Source organism: Neltuma alba, unplaced genomic scaffold (genome assembly GCF_004799145.2).
Source record: "Neltuma alba isolate B1F8T4 unplaced genomic scaffold, ASM479914v2 tig00010254_pilon, whole genome shotgun sequence".
Lineage (NCBI taxonomy): Eukaryota > Viridiplantae > Streptophyta > Magnoliopsida > Fabales > Fabaceae > Neltuma > Neltuma alba.
Window position 1 is genome coordinate 108,651 of NW_021635181.1, and position 19,458 is coordinate 128,108.

Below are 19,458 nucleotides of genomic sequence, written 5' to 3' on the forward strand. Positions count from 1 at the left end.
AAAACATCAATAAATGATGTTGGTATTTTTAAATTTTTAGATAAGATATAAAATATAATAATACAATTATGACAATTAATAAAATTGAAAAAATAAAAAAAATAAATGCCAGTTAACTCATAGGTTGGCAGGCTAACCCATGACCAGTTAAAGGTCTAGCGATATGGGTTGAAAAGACTTATTTGTTAGCAGGTTGGCTAATCTGCCATTTTTTGCGGGTTAGACTAGCTCTACTTTTTCTTAGGAAAAATTATGAAAAATCCTCCATTAAACACTTTATTGACAAGAAGGATGTGATAAATTTTATTACATATATAAAAAGCATTGTACTCTGCAAATTTTTATACGCAACATATTAATATTTTATAAAAAGTACTAGTACTGAAAGTGAATGAATGATCATTCATCTATTGGCAAAAGTGTTAATTGAAACTTGAGCAAGTAGGTTTTTTTTTATGTAGACAACAAATCCAAGTATTTAAATAAAAATGAGACAAATGAATGCCTTCTGCAATGTTGATCGCATGCCGCCATCATTCAAATGAAGCAAACTGTACAAATTATATGCCATCACTGTCACCGTCACCATCATCATCGACACGACGATCATGATGACTTCGTATTTTCGCTGCGTGACTGCAGAATTATGAGAAAAATGAGATATATTTAGCAGAGTAAATAATAGATCTGAGGAAAACATGCGGCATTTGTCCAAAAACAAAGAAAAACAAAATGTTTCATCCTGCAATTCTTCCAAAATGTGTACATCAATTACATCTTTCTGAGAAGAAAATGGATAGATCACGGAGGAGACAGTATATAACTAAGCTAAGGAAGAATCTGATGACAATAATTCTTATTAATGCAGCCGTATATTTGTGTCATTTGAGTAGTAAATAACGTTAAATATGTTCTTATTAGTTGTAAATTTGTATTATGTCGTAAACCTGCATTGTGTGAGTTGTAAGTATTAAAAGCATTCTAAATAATTAATTTCTGAATTTGACCCTTTACTGTAATTCTTTTTATAAATAAATTCAAAATTCAAAAGACACAAAACTTTGTATGGTGTGCCATGCCAGAATTTCCAAGTGTGTGCAATCAAAAAATATAACGCCAGCAAAAAGAAAAAGAAGAAATTCGAAAAGGAAAAAAAATGGATTTGTCAAATGTGCGTACCTTTGAAGAGCCGCGAGTATGGTTTTGGAGAAGATGGGGCAATCACTGATAAATGGATATGTCAGGTTTGGAAATATGTTGTTGTAAAACCCCTTCTCTTGAATTTCGAGCTCGCAATTAAAAAGTCCCTTTAGTTCAGAGCACTTATCAATCCACAAACAATCCAACTGTGGAAGATGGAGAGTAGAGGGCAGAGAGGGGAAGAGCCATTTCAACTTTCTGCATCTCCTGACTTCAAGATATTGAAGTTGTGGGAAGCAGAAGGAAGGAGAGGAGGATGTATTTGGAAAGTAGTGATGCTCTTCTTCTGATGACATCATGTCCTCCATCTCTTCACATTCTTCAATGCTTAGAGACCACAAACACGGTAGGCTTCTGATCACAGTGCTTGGGAACATACACTTCAATTTTGTACATTTATTCACAAATAAACTCTTAAGATTTTGGAAGACCATGAAACCGGGACCCTCCCATACAGATATGAGATTCATTGAATCCTTCAAATACAAGTACTCCGCTCCTGAGATCACAACCGTCCCTTTTTCTTCATTTACTACCAATTCTTTTTCTCCATTTGATGAAGTTTGAATATTTGAATCTTCCCTTGAAACCTGCAGCAATTGCAATTTCATTTTTTTTAAAAAAAAAGGGACAAATTTATTCACATCAATCAAATTTAGAGCATTCAAAGTTTCTTTTTTAAAATTTAGATTTTTTTAAAAAAATAGATACATTGTAAGCGTGCCAAGCAAACTCCTTGCTCTTTACTGATGTACAAATGTTTATATATAATCAGTGTATGGTTACAGGCAAAAAAAAAAATCAATTTATAATTGATTTAGTTTAATTTCCTATAAAATGTATTTTTTTATTAAAATAGTTTGTGAATCGCCACGCACGCAATTATTCTTTCACTGCCATTTTTTTGGGGGTGAAATTTCATAGTCACAATTTTGATATGAAAATTTTTAAAAGAATATATTTAATAAATATTAAAAAAAACGTGAAATGAAGTCTCACAACACACACACGTGAATTCCATATAGTTTCATCCATTGCGATCTGAAATTGAAAGAAAATCTATTTGTGTCCGTGCATCAAGTATTTTTTTTCCTTCTTCACGTCCTTGAAAATCTCTTTGTAATTTATACAGCTACCAAAATGATATATAGATGATTCTAATAACATATATTCCATCCAATTTTGAAGACTCTAAATCAAGATGATATGGAATATTCATTCATGCCGATACTGTTCCCAATTGTTGAAGAGCCCTTCCCAAGGTTGAATCCACAAATTTTGGGCAGTTCCATATGCTGATGCTGCTCAGCTTCACCTGAATCTGCAATCCTTGACAAACACTTTTCAAATTTGACAAATTTGTTAGCTCTATCGTCCTCAAGCTGCAAAGCACAATTGCCTCACTGTAGTTCGCATCACCTTCACTGCTATGTCTAAAAATCACCTCCAGTTGATTAGCCTCAGCTATTGACAAAGAGTATAGTTGTGGAAGAATAATACTCGTGGACGTAGAGAAGAGTCTTTTGAGCTTGTTGCACCTCTCAACCTTCAACTCCCCAAGTTTTGGGAAGTGAACTTCAGCACTGGACATGATATGATGTTCCTCATTTTCTGCAATTATTTCCTCCAGTTCTTCACAATCAGATAAGATTAAGGAAGCCAATTTGGGAAGGCTGGTGTGGACAAGTGTGCTGCTTGAGAACAAAAACTTCAACCTTTTATTGTGAGTTACTTCTAAGGAATGAAGATGTTGAAAGCTCAAAACCTGGGTGGGAACAAGACCTCCCAGCATTTGTTGTTCTGATCTCAACATTCCTGAGTTGTTGGTTTCTTGTTCCTCATCATCACCAATCACTCGCCAATTGTGTTCAACTCCAGGACTTCGAATATCAAGCTCTCCAGCATTCAGAACAGAAAGCGGAAGGTTGAGAGCCTTATTATTATTTAACTGGTTGTATTTCAACACATACTCCCTTACAAGTCCCTGTATACAACAGAGGAGTGAAAAGTAGGTGAAATAAGATATTCTAAGTTCCTTGAAAAGATTATGAAAAGAAAGAGATGTAAGAGTTTGCAATACATTTAACATCGGTACCTATTTGTACAAGTCAAGAGATGTAGTTCATTTAGCAAGTTTAATTTGTATGCAGGAGTATATCATGTTGAAACATATCATGCACAGCACAGATGAAATCCTTCTTCTTTTCAACTTCTATAGTTTGAACTATCATTGATTGTGAGGTAATAGTATAAGAAAAATTTATATCATATTCGTATCTGTAGTACCAAAATAGTCACAAGTTGATCAAGTATATTAGAGAGGGAAAATAAAAAGTGTGAAAATTAATACATGTAAATAACTACAAAAGAATGCTGGATTAAATGTACGATTGTTTGTTTTCAAACTAGCTTTTGTTTGCAATATTTGCAAATCAAAGATCGACAAGATTTGCAGTATTGAGAAACGGAAATTTAGAATATTAGTTACCTCTTCAGTCCAATGAATAGTTGCACTTATAATTGGCAAGAAATTTAGGCAGTGATGAACCTGAACCTTGAAAATCTCCCGTGTATGCAGCTTAAACCCTTGACAGACATTAACAAGTCGTGGCAAGTTATCGAGTTCCATACGTTTCATGTTTGGGAATGTAATCTCCTTTTCACTGTCAATGTCATGATTTTCAATGTCTGAGCACTTGAAAATTTCTTCAATTTGAGAAGAATCTGATATGGTTAGAGTGCTTAGCTGAGGAAGTATTGAGATAGCAGCACTGATCATGAAAATGAATTTAAGCTTGTTGCACTTAGAGATCTCCAGACTCTTCAACTTTAGCAGATCAGATTCAGCTATGGGCAGATTCTTATGAGTCTCTTCATTCCCCAGAAAAATTGCCTCCAACTCCTCACAACAAGATATGGTGACAGAAGTTAACTCAGGAAGACTTTGACAAATATGAGCAGAAAAGACAAATTTCAGTCTTTTACAATTTCTTAAAGTTAATTCTTGAAGGTATTTAAATGTTGTCCTTCGTTCTCCAACCCCAGTCTTATAAAGGAAAATAGATTGTACTCCACGGTTACGAAGTTCAGTACGTCCTATATCTGCCACTGACTTGCATTCTTCATTCCTCAATTGATGGCCTTTAAGTTCCTGCAATTCCTTTGTGAAAGAGGGAAAAGGGGAAGAAAAGAAGAGGAAAACCATCAACATAATTCCTAAAAAACGATAAATCAAGATTAATTAAAATTCTATATGTACATGTATTATTCTTGCATAGACTTAGTCTATCAATTTTTTGGTAAATTAAACAACACCAGCCATTTGCATATATAAGAAAATAGATATTTCACACTGAAGTTAAGTTACGAACTTTTTTAGCTCAATTGGTTCAATATATATGTTGGCAAATATATACATACATATGCGTCACAATCAATGAAGTCAAGGAAAAATTATAATGAGGGGCCCATAAAAGTCAATGTTTACTGTGGGCCGTTGAAATGACAAATAAATCGAATGTTGGAAATAACAAAATAACAAAATGAAAATTCTGCATGTACATGTATTTTGTTTGTTTAATATGGAGCACGTCTAAAACAAAAGTTGTTATCAGTAATTGCATTTTTATTTTCATATTGCAGAGTAATTCCAAACCAAAAACAGGGTGAGACTCAAAGGCACAAAGAGAATAATGTATGATTTTAATTTCATTTCTTATTTTAAATAATAGAAGAATGTGAACGAATTAGTTGACTGGATCATGTCTCAAAGTGTATTCACTCGAACACTATTTGATATTTAACGCTTGCTAAATCACATGAACAAAGATATCTTATTATATAAAAAGCTTCAATATTTTTTTAACATTTTTTTTGCGAATCAAATTACAATATGTGAGGCAAACACGTACCAGATTTGGACAATCCTTCCATTCTATTGTTTTTATAGATGGGCACCTTAGATGATAACTCTCCGGGCAAATTCTGACAAGGTTTGGAAGATTTGTTAGTGTGAGGTAATCCAAAAGAGAAAGAGCTATTTGAGCCTCATCTTGATCACACAATGGCTGTTCTTCATCAACATTTTCACCGAACACAAATTTCATCTGAGGAGCATTTGTTATGGATAGACGCTGCAATTGTACAAACCTTTGAGCTAAAAAGACTGACCATACAGATTCTAATTTGCAGCAATTATCAACAAACAAAATTTTCAATTTTGGGAATCTCAAATTCTCCCATGCATTGCCAACACCCTCTTCTTTTATTACATGCTTTAGTTCACTGCAACTTTTTATTCGGAGCTCTTGTAAGGACAACAGAGTGCACGCAACAGAGACAATGAAGAGAGACGTCAACCTCGGACAATTAGAAATACTGACAGACTTAAGATTGCTGAAGTTGCAACCAGCAGGGAATATGAGGAGCAACTGAGGGCAGTTGGATATACTTAATGTTTCCAGCTTTTGAAACAAGCTAAAAGAAGAAGGACCACGATGTAGTTGTTGAAGATTATTCATATCTCTTAGCACTAACTCATCCAATGTTGGGGCAATCACATCTTCTTGAGCATTAATTTTGTCATTAATGCACTCCATCTCTGAACATCTTCTAAGATAGAGTTTAGATAACTCATTCATACCTTCAATAGCTTGAACAACATTAGGCATGAAACTTCTGCTGCCTCCCTTAAGCTCATAAAATTCAATTTCAGTTGCTCTTTGTGCAAGATCCTTGATTCCTGCACCTAGCATGGAGATGTTTAACTGACCCAAGCGTAAATATCTTGTCCTTTCATTAGGAGATATCAAGCGTGTTTCATGCCTCCCAATTTCTAGCATATACCTTCTCCATTTCATCAAAGCAGTGGCGGCCACAAAGTATTCATAGCAATTTGCATTTTTTGACTGTGAAAAATGCCCGGAAACATACAACTCTTCTAACTGTGAGTACCTTCCTATTACTTTGTAACAACACTTACGTATGTTACAATCTGACAAATCTAACAACTTCAGCTTGTTTAAATTTTCAATTCCATTTGGCATTCTTTCAAACGTACTTCGTTGCAAGTCAAGAATTTCAAGTCTTGTAAGGCTTACCACAAAAGAGATGTCATGTAAATACCAACCTTGCAATCGCAAAGTTCGAAGATTAGACAAGTGTTGGATTGATTGAGGTCCTAATAGTTCAATCTTGGGCAAAAAAATGGAGGACGTAATAATCAATGCCTTGAGTCCTTTAGTGCCTTCAAATGATGCATGTGATATATCCAAGGGTTCTCTTGAACATAACAATAGAAACTCAACTTTTGAAACATCCAATTGAAAAGAAAATTTGTTGTTGACATACCAAGAACATATGGCATAGCAATTTTTTATGGCTTCATCAGCCATCAATTCATTCAATTCTTTTGTACAAGTTATCATAATGGTACGATCCTCTTCAGATGCTTTCCACAATGCAAAATCACGAACCATATCATGCATGGTCACATATTCTTGTGACTTTGTGTTGAATTTTGAAGAACGCATCAACAATGAGGAGTTAATGAGATAATTTATAATTGCTCTAACTTGGCTCCTTGCTATTTCAAATGAGTCTACATCATCACATAGGCCTAAAGCCACTCCATATCTAAAAAGGTCTTCAACACCAATATTATGATCTTCAGGAAACATAGCACACATTAACAACAACAACTTGGCTTCTCGGGTTGCCAAATTATCATAGCTTAGTTTAAGACAAGTAAAAGCATCCCTTACTCCTTTATTCACATTGGTTGCTTTCTTATTCCTTAGCTGATACAACATTACCTTCATCTCATCGACTCCTTTTTCTTTCAAGCAAGTTCCCACAGCTACAATAGCAATGGGTAGGCCCTTACATTCCATAGCAATTTGTCGCGCCATATCTCCTTTAGTAGCATCTTTGACATTAGCATGCGCTTGAAATAAAGTCCAAGCTTCATCTTCTTTTAATAAATCAAGTCGAATCCTCTTTTGGCACTCCATTAAGATACATACATCAAGACTGCGTGTGGTTAGGACAACTTTGAAACTTCTTTGATGGTTTCCCCCCATGGAAATCCCTATGTCCTCAAGATTCAACATAGCCCATACATCATCCATTATTACCAAAATTCGTTTTCCACTATGTAATCGTAGTGCTATTCTTTTTGCCCTTCCCGTTTCAGATTCTTCCTTCAATTCGAGCCCCAAAGCATCAGCAATTTCGCCTTGAATTTTTCTTATATCTGGGCTTTGAGAAATTGTAGTGAGCACAACTTGATTAAAAAGCTGTGACTCCTCGGCTTTCTTTTCCACTACTCTCATCAAGGAGGTTTTCCCTGACCCTCCCATGCCCCATATCCCAATCATGGAGATACCGTCATCACGTAATGCCTCCCACAGCTGATCAAAGGCCATTTGTGTAGAGTTGAAGAACTTAAAGTTTTGAGAAGAGTGAAATTCTATATTTGGGGCAATAACAGGATGGGAAACTTGATTGAAGCAACCGCACTTTGTATTCAGATCAATTATCCTCTGTGCTGTCTTAGCCAACTCTTTGCAGAGACAATATCTCCTCCAAGTAGGACACCACCCTCGAAGGCAGCCATTGTTGGCCCTTAGTTCTTCCTCCAGTTTCTCCACCTCTGCTATGAGAGTCTTCACGTCATTCTTCCACATGTTAACCTCGTCATATATCCTTTCGGTCCTGTTGATGGCCTCTTGAACATCTTTTTGCACCCTCCCTTGCTTCAGTATCAGTTCCTCCTTTCTGATCTCAACATTTCTGGTGATTTTGCCGACACAGAACAAATATTGGAGTCGCTGTAAAGTTGGATCCAACAAATACTCAGCAAGTTTTGCTGCTACCGACACTCCCACCTCTGCCATTTGATATTAATAGCAACCTGAAGCAAGAGTTATTCATGATCATCAAATGATTAACTCAAGGTTTCGTTTTGAACAATTGAAGCTTCTTAATTACGTACTTCATCTTTCATGAAGATAGCATCTAGATGTGAAAAGAACAACTAACACAAAGGAATTGAAAGATATCAGAGATAGATATTTGTGTAAGGAAGAACAAATAGAACAATGATAGAAATAAAAAACAGAAAAGGAAACATCTGAAATATTAAAGTGGGAAAAAATGACACACTGATTCAAGAGAGGGATATTGCTTCGTACTGTGATGAATTTTGCACTTTCAGTCTTGGCTTGAAGATTTTCAAGAGTTAGAAGAACAGAATTGCACTGCGATGACCAAACTGATAAGTCGTCAACCAAGTTGGAGCTTGGAAGTGGGGACTGATAATACATAGGAAAGAACCCTCAAGTAAGTAAAACAAATAGAAAGCACTGACCAGAAAATGAAAGACTAAACAGGCAAAGAAGAAGAGGTTTTGATGTTGATACCAGATAATTAAGCTTCCACAGTATAATTGAGTTGATGATTCTGGGCTTGCAAATCTCCAAGAGCGCTAGCGAGATGAACAGAATTCTTGAGCTTCAGCGGTCAGTTCTGTTGGATACGATAGTCCTCAAAGTATGACATCGAAATTGAAAAATGATAGAAATAAAATTTGATGTAAAAAAGAAATCTTCTGATTTTCTTTTTGGAAACTTCAAAATTTTCATTTTGCATTAATATGTTATACTTTTCTGGTTCTTAATATAAGACTTAATTAACTAATTTGAGTAGATTAAGGATGTTAGTTAAATTAGTTAATATGACATGTTTTTTTTCTAAAATACTCTAAGCATCTTTCTCAATTCCCTCCCTCCTTCTTCTACTATTATGTATCTCTCAGATTAATTGGAGGAGATGTCTTAGGTAAATTAATTTTAAGTAGATTGAATCAATCATGCTTGTTTTAGTCTGAACTCATTTAAGTGTTACTTCAATTCTTGGAATTTATATAAATTTTCTTTGAAATAAAAATATATTAAAAATTCACAGATAAGTCCGAATTATAAAATTTAGTTACCAATAAATCCTATATTCTACAAATTGTCACAACTCACAAGATGATTTGCCCGTTGAAAGTGTTTAAATAATTCATCAGGAGAGGGATATTGCTTCATACCGTGATGGATGAAGTTACACTTTCAGTTTGGGCTTGGAGATTTTGGAGAGTGATCACAGAATTGCATTGCGATGACCAGATCTGGTAAAAAAATTTAGAACTAGTACCTTATGAAATTCCTGCAAGTGGTAGATGTACTGATTTTTTAATAAGTTCGTTCATTAGTTTGGTAAACAAAGGAAAAAAAGGCAAATAAAATAAAGTAAATCATTATTTAGAAAGTTTTTTTTTCTTGAATTAGTAGATGCAACTCTTTTTCAGTGTTCAACGTATCTTCACTTATATGTAAATATCTTTCATTCTCTATATAACTGAAAAAGTGTTGCACGTGCCGACAACAAGGATTTTTTTTTGTGTGCCAACACATGACAAGGATAAGTTTTTTCTTTTGCCAATCATGCTGAGGATAAGATGCCCTTTAATCTTTAAACAAATTTGAAGCACCTTTAATTAATAAATATTTTAATGAGGGATTTTAAGCAATTTTTCTACTTTATTTAATAAACAAATGTAAAAGTGTTCGAAGAAAATTGAGAAAATGTACTTCAATAAAAGAAAAATGCATATAAAACATATAAAACTTAATGATTTGATTCTGTTTCTTTTCTTCAAGCGTCATAAAATTTTTTGAGAGATAATATAAAAATATTTTAATGAAGATAGAACATGTGTGCTAGAAAAATCTTGAAATGTTAACTTATTTATTGTAAAGTTATTATTCCACCAACCTCAGGTGCGTACCGTTTCAAAATCAAAATTTTATTCCGTGAAGAGCAATCTTTTTACCGCTTCATCTCCAAATACGTAACAGCAAGCTGATGAAAGGTAAATTTGAAGATGTAGAATTTGAAAAATAAGAAAGATCAATTGTTGTAACTTGATTGCCGTGAGATGTAAGATTTTTGCAGCTATTTTTAGACACCAAAAGGAACTATGTACTGTTTTGAGAGGTATTTTCTATCAGATCTGTGCCATGCAAGTTGAAAGAAGAACAAGTAACAAATGTAATCTGCAAGTGAAAGCTCCAGAAAATGAAAGACTAAGGAGGGTTTGATTTTCATACCAGATAATTAAGCTTGCAAAATTCAGCTTAAGATTCCCGGCTTGCAAATTTTCTGAAACCAGATGAACAGAATTCCACTGCGACTTTTCATGAGCTTGATGAGTCGTCAACTTGGCTGGAAATCATACTGCTCGCTCTTTCTCTCTCTAAAATAGAAAGCAATGATCACAAAATAAAAAACTTAGAGGCAAAGAAAAAGAGATTTTCATATTCATATATCACGTCAACTTGGTTCGTCAACTCGGTTGGAGCCTGGAAATGATAAGGCTCTTTCTTTGTCCTTTCTAATGGACCCCAAAAATATTCTGAGAGAGGAGACTCCTAATGCAAAACTCCTTCTTATATACAACACATAATATTTTTATATAAAACATCATTATAATTTCTGAGGAATAAATTTTATTTTTCATAATTAAATTCATTTTATGTTATTTCTATCAATTTTTTTGGTCTAAATAGATTTTAGTGTCATACACAAACTATTGTAGTTTGTGGAATGCTTTTGAATTGGTTTTAATGTATTTAAATATGAATGTTTTGCATTTTAATTGAGGTCCATATATTCCCCCACATCATTTTGCACTTAAATTTAAATTTGAGAAAATTCAAAAATTTCTTGGTTAAAATAATGATCTCGGTTGACTTTAAAGTTTAAACTACAAAATTTATTTGGACCTAATTTAATTGTGGTAAGTATTATCAGTTTATCATCTTACTTTTTTTTTTGGCGATACAATTGCCTTACTTTTTACTGTAAAAACATATCTTAAAACAATTGAAAACTTCCCTTTTCTATAGAATTTCGCAAACCATGTAACTGGTTTTTGTACTCATGGCAATGATAGTTGTGGTAAGATATACACTCTCCAGACATAATTTTAACCTCTCAACACTACAAGGGAAAAAAAAAGTATTTTGCGTTGATTACAATGGACATTTTACACCATACAGACGATTACTGTAGAAGCGGGTGGTGCTAAAAGTCTGACATTTTTACACCGAATGCAAAACCAGTATAGAAAATGCTACTTTTAACACTAGCTGTTATTCCAACTGGTGTAAAAAGAATAAAATAAAAAATAAAAATAGATCTGTGATTTTATAAGATCTGATAAAATCTTAGAAGAAGTTGTGATTAATGAGACTATAAAAAAAAACTTGCCAAGTTTTTAGAAATGATATTGATTCATATTGGTTCATACAATAAAAATATATTTATTAGGCAAAGTTCAAAATTATTCATTAAACAGACAAATAAAAGTATAAACTTAAAGCAAATATAGAGGCGATGAAGATGAGTATAGATCCAAGCAAATATGAGTATATGGATGATAACACAATGAGAGCTTACGATAGCACGGATCTGAATGTGATGAGCACAAGTCTTGACACCATGAGCACAGATCTGAATGGATAGGTGCAAATTTAGATGGTGTGACCATGGATCTTTACTTGATGATCGTGGAGAAGTCAATGTACTTGAAGAAGATGAAAAGTAAGAAGATGATGCACTATATATGAGATGAGCACAAATAAGACGTCACAACACAAAGAAGAAGAGCATGAAAGAGGACTAGTATTGAGGTTACTGATGAATAAAGCATAAAAAGGAAATTGCGAAAGAACTTAAAGAGATTATGAGAGAATAAAATTTGATTTAGAAGAGTTAGTTGCAAAATAAAGTAGGTTAAACCTTTAGGTTTTAAATCACCTTTGGAAAGTGTGTAAATATTATTTTTTTAAAAAAATATTTTAAAATTTTTTTTACACCAATTATAATAAATATTTGATGTAAAAAGTATATTTTAGACTGATTATATGATAAATCAGTCTAAAACCCTGTAAATATCGTTTTCTTAAAAAAATATTTTTAATACTTTTTACACTGGTTGCACAAACAAATAGTGTAAAAAGTATATTTTACACCGATTGTATACAGAACCAGTTTAAAAAAATCTATCAATATTTACAAAAATGCCATTAGTCACATTCTTTGCACTGCTACCGCAACAAAAGGTGTAGATTAGGTGGTGTAAAAAGAGTTTTTTTTTTTAAGGTGAAAAAAAAAGAGTTTAGTAGTGCAGATTTAAAATTTTGAAATAAAAATATTTTTGAGAAAAAACTAACCGTTAAAATATTTTTATTTTAGATTATGTATATATTAAAATAATTTTTAAAAATATAAAATAAAAAAATTAAATCTAAATGATTCAATTACTCCATTTTTCTCTTTGGTAATCAATCGCTTCAAGTCTCGCCCTCTGTCAAGCAATTTGTTCAGCTTAACAACTGGGGAGACAATACTGATGAGATTAATTATCTCGAAAGGCATCATCTTTCTTTGTCAATTGTTTTCTAGTTCATGCTTCATACTCTGTATTATCTAAATTTTTTCATTTTTATTTGATTTCAGTTCTGTACTTGTAAAGATACTATCTTTTCTTTTTAATATTATTAGATTATTTTCACACAAAAAAAAAAACAGAGAGAAAGAAAACTCTAGTCAATCTGTCTTCTTTGGGACCGGAAGCGTGTGGCTGTTATAATAGTTATAACTTGTATAAGGTCACTGAAAAGATCAAGATGTGCAATTCTCTTCTCATTGGACAGAGACCAACCTATATTATTAAAACAAATAATTGTATTTTCTATATTTTTTTATTTCTGAGCATAAATAAATAAAAACAATAAAATTAAAATCAATTTAGATAAGATATATACTCGTTTACATTACATGGGTCTTTTTTGAAGGGACCGCATAGGTGATTACTCTCAAAAGTTATTCTAAGTAATTTCTAATTATTCTTAAAACCATTTTTTATCATAACGAAACCTAAATTATTTTAAAATCACCTTTATAAATTTAAAATAAAATTCATAAGCAATTTTGAAAACCAAAGTTGTGACTTCCTAAGAAATATACCCAAACATCCATTATATATATCATCCTAAAATGAATTATATACCCAAAATCAAACATCTTTATAGTGCCTATTTGGATTAAATTTATAATTGACTATATATGGCAAAATATTGGTATTGTTAAAATTATTCATAATGGTAAAATGAAGTTTGGAACTAAAATATTGGTGAACCATAATCTATTTAAAGGAGTTTCTGATAACCAATTGTTATAAGTCATAATTCAATAAAGCTAAGGTACATATTTGGTCCTTTAACTTTATACAAGGTTTCGATTTGGTCCTTTAACTTTAAAAAGCATACATTTGGTCCTTTAATCCTAAAATTGTTAAGCTTCAATGATATTTTTTATAACAATCATGGATTGTTTAGAAAATCAAACTTAATATGTTAGCATTTGAGAATATTTTATCAACATTTAAGATCTTAATGTCAATATCTTTTTAAAAAAAATTTATGGTTAAAGAATTAAAAGTATACTTTTTAAAGTTAAGGGACCCAAATTAAAACCTTGTACAAAGTTAAAGAATTAAATGTGTACTTTAGCCATTCAATAAAATCGATTCTATAAATTAATTTTATCTACAATCTATTACTCTCGCCGTTTACCCTTCCCTATTATACTAAATCCAAATTGAAAAAGTAAAAAAAGGAGTTCCAACTAATTATTGTTGGTTTCCTTTGTCTTTTATGAGCCCAAAATATGGAATATGCAATTGATTAAGAAATTGGGAGAGAGCCATTTGGAAGTTGTGGACCACATATTTAGTTGAAGACTTGAAGTTGACTTGCCTAATAGGCCAAGTACTACCATTTAGTGTTTTTTTTTTTTTGGGTATGCACCCGGTATCTCATACTAACCTCACACTATTAAAAAAAAAAAACTTATTATCAACAGAATTAGCTACGAAAAAATTATTTCATCGCCAATTTTCAATAGATTAGCAATGAAAATTTTGTCGCTAAATTTAGCGACAGATTAGAGATAGAATTTCATTTCGTCACTAAATTTCATTACTAATCCGTTGAAAAATCCGTCAATAAATATTTGTAACAAAATTTTTTTATTAGAAATTTCTTTCATTAATTCCCTTACTAATTTTAATTATAAAATTTTTAGCATGGAAATTAGCTACTGAAAAGTTCTGTCGTGGAATTGTATGTCACGAAAATTTTCATCATTAATTTTGTTGCTAAGTCTATTATGTTGCAATTCTATCGCTAATTTTAAATTTTATTATTTTAGATTATAATCTTATAACAATTTATATAATAATATAATTAAGAATATAATTATTTAAATATATTTTTAATTGTAAAATAGATTGATATATCTGTGAAGTTTGTGTTAATAAAGGCATCATCATTATTTATATCATCATTAGATACATGCTGAGAATATGAAGACAATTTCTTAGGAAATTTGTCTATGTTTCATTAAAATCAATTCCTCTTGATTATTAATAATAATTAAATAAATATGACAAGAATACTAATAACTTTCTTATACAAAGTGATATAAGAAAAAAACAATTCAAAACCAAAAAATAAATTTATGTGAACACTTTAATTTATGATTATAAATCAAACTAATGTTGAAGTGAATTTTAAATTTCAATAATTAAAAAATAAAATTTAATCATAATATAATTAATAACCTATGATATATACTAAGTTTGGTCTTCAACGCAAAGACAAATGATATATACAAAGGTTTTTAAGAAGAAAAAAATTATATAGGATGCACATATAAGTAGGAGAATGTTATTTATTATAATATATTCAAATCATTTAATTTTTGATACAGACTAATTTATTAGATTTTATTATTGTAGTTATTTTTTGAATAACAATATTTTTTTACTAATTATAAATGGTTTTCATCAAATATATAAAACACATGTAGAGAATATAATGTAATGTAATATAATACATATATAATTAAATTATACTTCTCTAATCCTTAATATAAGATCTATTTAACTAATTTGATTAGATTAAGAAAGTTAAATAAGTTAGTTAGTTATAAGAAATATGATATGTTTTTTCTAAAACACTATAATCATATTTCTTAATATCCTCTTTCGCTCTCCTGCTTAATTATAGTTAAGGGAGTATTCATAAGGGTAATTTAGAAAAAAAAAAGATAAATATAAGAAATAGGTTTTATATTTAGAACCAAAATTAACTCTATGTCCTATATTAAGGACTGGAGGAGTATATCTTATCAATGTTAATTAAAAAATTAAATTTAAAAATATATTTATGATTTAAAATTCAAAATTAGTGTAATTGGAAATTAATATTATATTAAAAATATTTTTTAAAAATAACATATTATGAAATAAATAGTAAAACAAATATTTAGAAATTATTTTTTCATAAAAATAGTTACAATTAAAATTATCATATAGTTATTTTTAGTTTTAATATATAATTATATATAATTGTTTGAGTAAAAAAATATTATATATATAATTTTGGTTAATTAGTCAGCAAGTTCATTGTAGCTCAACTTGTAAAGCTATGCGCGCACACATAAGATCCCTGGTTTGGGCCATAGAGAATTCACTTTGAGAGAGAAGTATATGGTGGCATGCGAGATGGTGACATGTGATGATGGAGGTGAGGTAGCAATGACGCGTGGAGGTGGCGGCGGCCATCACTGGTGATGAGGTGGCAGCTGGTGGTAGTGTCACATGGCATTTTAATTTTCTTTTTCTAAAAATCGGTTTAGCAACATTTGTGACGAGAAATTTTCATCACTGATTAGCAATGAATTAGTGACGGAAAATTTTTATAGACAATTAGCGACAGAATTTCAATTCTGTCGCTAATGAAATTCTGTCGCTAATGCAATTAGTAATAGAAGAACTAGTGACAGAATAAATTCCATCACTAATGCGATTTCGTCACTAATCTGTCATTAAATAAAAATTCCGTCACCAATCGTATGTGTTTTTGTAGTATCATAAGGAAATCTATAGGTCCATACTAATGCGCATTTGGGGGATGTGAAACTCTTATGGTTGGTACCTCTATCATAGAGGTTCAATGTTGATGCATTCCCAGATCTTGAACTCGAGATTTATCATTAAACTGAAACAATCTCCTAACCAGCTAATCCAAACGCTCGACGGTTTACCATCTAGTCATTGGTGTGTCTTTTGTGTCTTTGATTTTTCATTTGTTCATCAATGATTTATGCTTTGGCTATTGAAATTGAACTTACTCTTTTAGTCCTTAATATAAGAGCTAGTTCACTAGTTTGAATATATTAAAAAAAAATTGGTTAAATTGATTATTTATAATAAATAGGTGTTATTTTTCCTAAAATATTCTTGCTTATCATATGTATTAGCTAGAATTACTATTTGATGAAACATTCAATATGTGCAACTACTACAACGACTACCTTGAAAAAAATAGATAGATATGAGAGATACAAAGGATTATGATCTTATATTTAGAATCAAATTAAAAGTCAAACTAGCTCTTATATTAATGACCAGAGGTAGTATTAATGCACTTGTGTTACCACAAAGTGTTAATACATATTTCAGTCCATTGTTCCTCTGAATATTCTTTCTGGTTTATCTATAATTCGTTCACATTATGTTGGTGCATATATGAAGGGAGAGCAACTTTAATACTAATTAGTTGCATTGAGGTTTTTGTCATGATAAAAAAGGGGTAAAAATATTTGATTCTCATGTTTTGATGATTATAAAACTCGGAGAAGATTGTTTTGCAAAAATAAAAATATAGTCTCGATATGGTCTATGCATTTTCATAACTGGAAAGTTGAATTTTTATCAAGACATAATTTTGTATAGTCTCAATATTCAGTTAATGAAATTGAGAAAAATAAGAATCATATAATACGTGAAAGGATATTCTAACAACCACACTATAATTCCTAAGGTCATATTGATTCAAATGACAATGATGCGTCCTAGCCTTTGTTCTGTTGTAAAAACTTTTTTTCCAAAAAAAAAAAAATCGAACACTTGTATTGAACTTCGCAAACTGTATTTTCCTTATTCAACTCTAATCAATCCTCGTTGGACCACAAGAAGTTGTTATCTTATCTTCTTTGGGGCTGAAAGCATGTGGCTGTTATTTGCCTCACTTATAAACTAATACATAATTTAATAATACATATAATTATTTTAGAGAGATCATATAATGAAAAAATCTTCCTAGATAAACCAATAAATTTAATTTTTTCATAGTAACTTCAAAAAAAAAATTTTTAATAACCAAACCATGCTAATAGCAAACCAAAATCTATCACAATCACATAAACTAACTTACTATATAATAAAGTTATTCGTGATAGAAAAGAACATCACCTAATCATACATCCTATCATGGATAAAAATTTTTTTGTGAATTCAATCAAAAGCAAACCATGTTAGAAAGGATCGGTCTCATCTAAAATGGTTGTAAAACAATACATTGTATAGCTTATAGATTGAAATAGTAAAAATTAAATCTTAATTCATATTCTATAATAAATTCATAATACATAAATCTCAAGCAATCCTAGGCTTGTGACCAACTACCAGCATGTATACCACAACAATACAAATCAAAGGATACAAAAATATAATAATGCATGAATCAATTAAACACAGTTTGTCCTAAGATGGCAATATATAGAAAACAACATAACTCATAGATCGAGGAGACGCTACAAGTCACTAATGTAACTTTACTCCTCCTAAGCCTTCCCTGACGTCCCTCTCCTAAATCTTTCACTTAGAAAATGTTAAACAATAGGGATGAGACAACGTGTCAGTAACTAAATCCCTACCTATTACACACACTATCATGGGCTAGTGAGGTATTAGGTGTGATACACAAAGCTAATAACAGTCAGTAGACATTTATCTGATAGTTACACTAACAATAATCATATAAGTTAAATATTTCTGCCAATCTTATGCAGCTGATAATTTACTTTTCATTTATATAAAAGATATAAATATCAATGAAGATCCCATATCGTATGCAATTCATTAACCCAAATCTATCCTTATATCCTCTTTATTTCTATCAACTGGACCCATGGATTAAGTTCTTTCCATTTGACTGGCTACTTTGACAAGCTCACCACACGAGTGATATGGATTAGCCAAAAACCACAAAGCACTCAGTGAACTATGGGTCCCCCTCAAAGAACTAGTGGGGTATCGCAGTCTCTTAAAGAACTAGTATGATAATAATAGTGGCTAACCATAGAGCTCTGTATAGAGGCTAATACCACATGACAAGTATATAAATCTCAATAACTCAAATCATTTCCTTTTCCCACCCAAACTAGACACACAAGGTTCAAAATAACACATTTATATGCATAGTCAATCGAATTCCAGAATAACACCTCATATTCATAATCTTTAATTTCTAACAATACAAACGATTTCAATCCTTTTTAAAATAGCATTCCACAATACAGTTCATACAAAACATAATATATTTATTTAAAAATTAGTTATAAAATCACTTACCAACTTCATACTAAAGCATGCAACAGATAGAAATTATAGGTACCTCGACTCCTAACTAATAGTCAAGTACAAACAAGACCCGTACTTGAGAATGCCATAGTAGTATTTATATCTACAAATTAAATTAAAACATTACCTTTATAATATTAGAGTAAACTACTAACAAGTTTCTAGCTTTTAACTCTCCTTCTAATACCTTCAATAGTTACTCAAAATTCTAGCAGCAAAGCTTTTTCCAAGGTTAAGGCTAAGAACATATATATGAGGATTTAGATTCAATTACTGGGTTCCCTTAACTTATATTATCTTTAATTATTAAATCATATAATTTGAATTACCAAATTCATAACCGAGATAGAGAACCCTCCATTTGTAGCTTATGTTCATCTTCGACGAATTTAGATAGACAACCTCAATATAAGTTAATTTATTCTTACTGTAGAAGTTTAATTATTAATCAAACCGTTGAATTTAATGTCTTACATGTTACAAGCATAATCTCTAAATTTTGGGTTAATCCAATGGTGAAAAAATTTAAAAATGCTAATTCACTATCTATTATTCTATCTACCAAGTCTAAAAAAATAAATGAAAAACGTATCTAATAACTTGTAACTCAGATATCGAATTGACGATCCAACCGTTGAAATTGACGAGTATGAAAT

General features: G+C 31.1%; 1 protein-coding gene across 8 annotated transcripts; it reads right to left on the minus strand.

The window, feature by feature from the left end:
- Nucleotides 1-338: 338 nt before the first annotated feature.
- Nucleotides 339-13,201, minus strand: LOC114755362 (uncharacterized). Of its 8 annotated transcripts, XM_028944236.1 has the most exons (10): nt 10,356-10,605; nt 9,293-9,411; nt 8,622-8,727; nt 8,394-8,513; nt 8,195-8,236; nt 5,112-8,113; nt 3,689-4,360; nt 2,426-3,184; nt 1,180-1,790; nt 339-636 (listed from the first exon to the last, which is right to left on the minus strand). In XM_028944236.1, the coding sequence occupies exons 6-10, from the start codon at nt 8,094-8,096 to the stop codon at nt 561-563; spliced, it is 5,103 nt and encodes a 1,700-aa protein (XP_028800069.1). In that variant the 5' UTR covers nt 8,097-8,113; nt 8,195-8,236; nt 8,394-8,513; nt 8,622-8,727; nt 9,293-9,411; nt 10,356-10,605; the 3' UTR covers nt 339-560. The 8 variants fall into 8 exon arrangements, with proteins under 8 accessions (XP_028800069.1, XP_028800072.1, XP_028800073.1 ...); XM_028944239.1 differs by lacking the exons at nt 8,195-8,236; nt 10,356-10,605 and adding an exon at nt 13,189-13,201 and having other exon boundaries at nt 9,293-9,373; XM_028944240.1 differs by lacking the exon at nt 8,195-8,236 and having other exon boundaries at nt 3,689-4,351.
- Between the last annotated feature and the right edge of the window lie 6,257 nt (nt 13,202-19,458).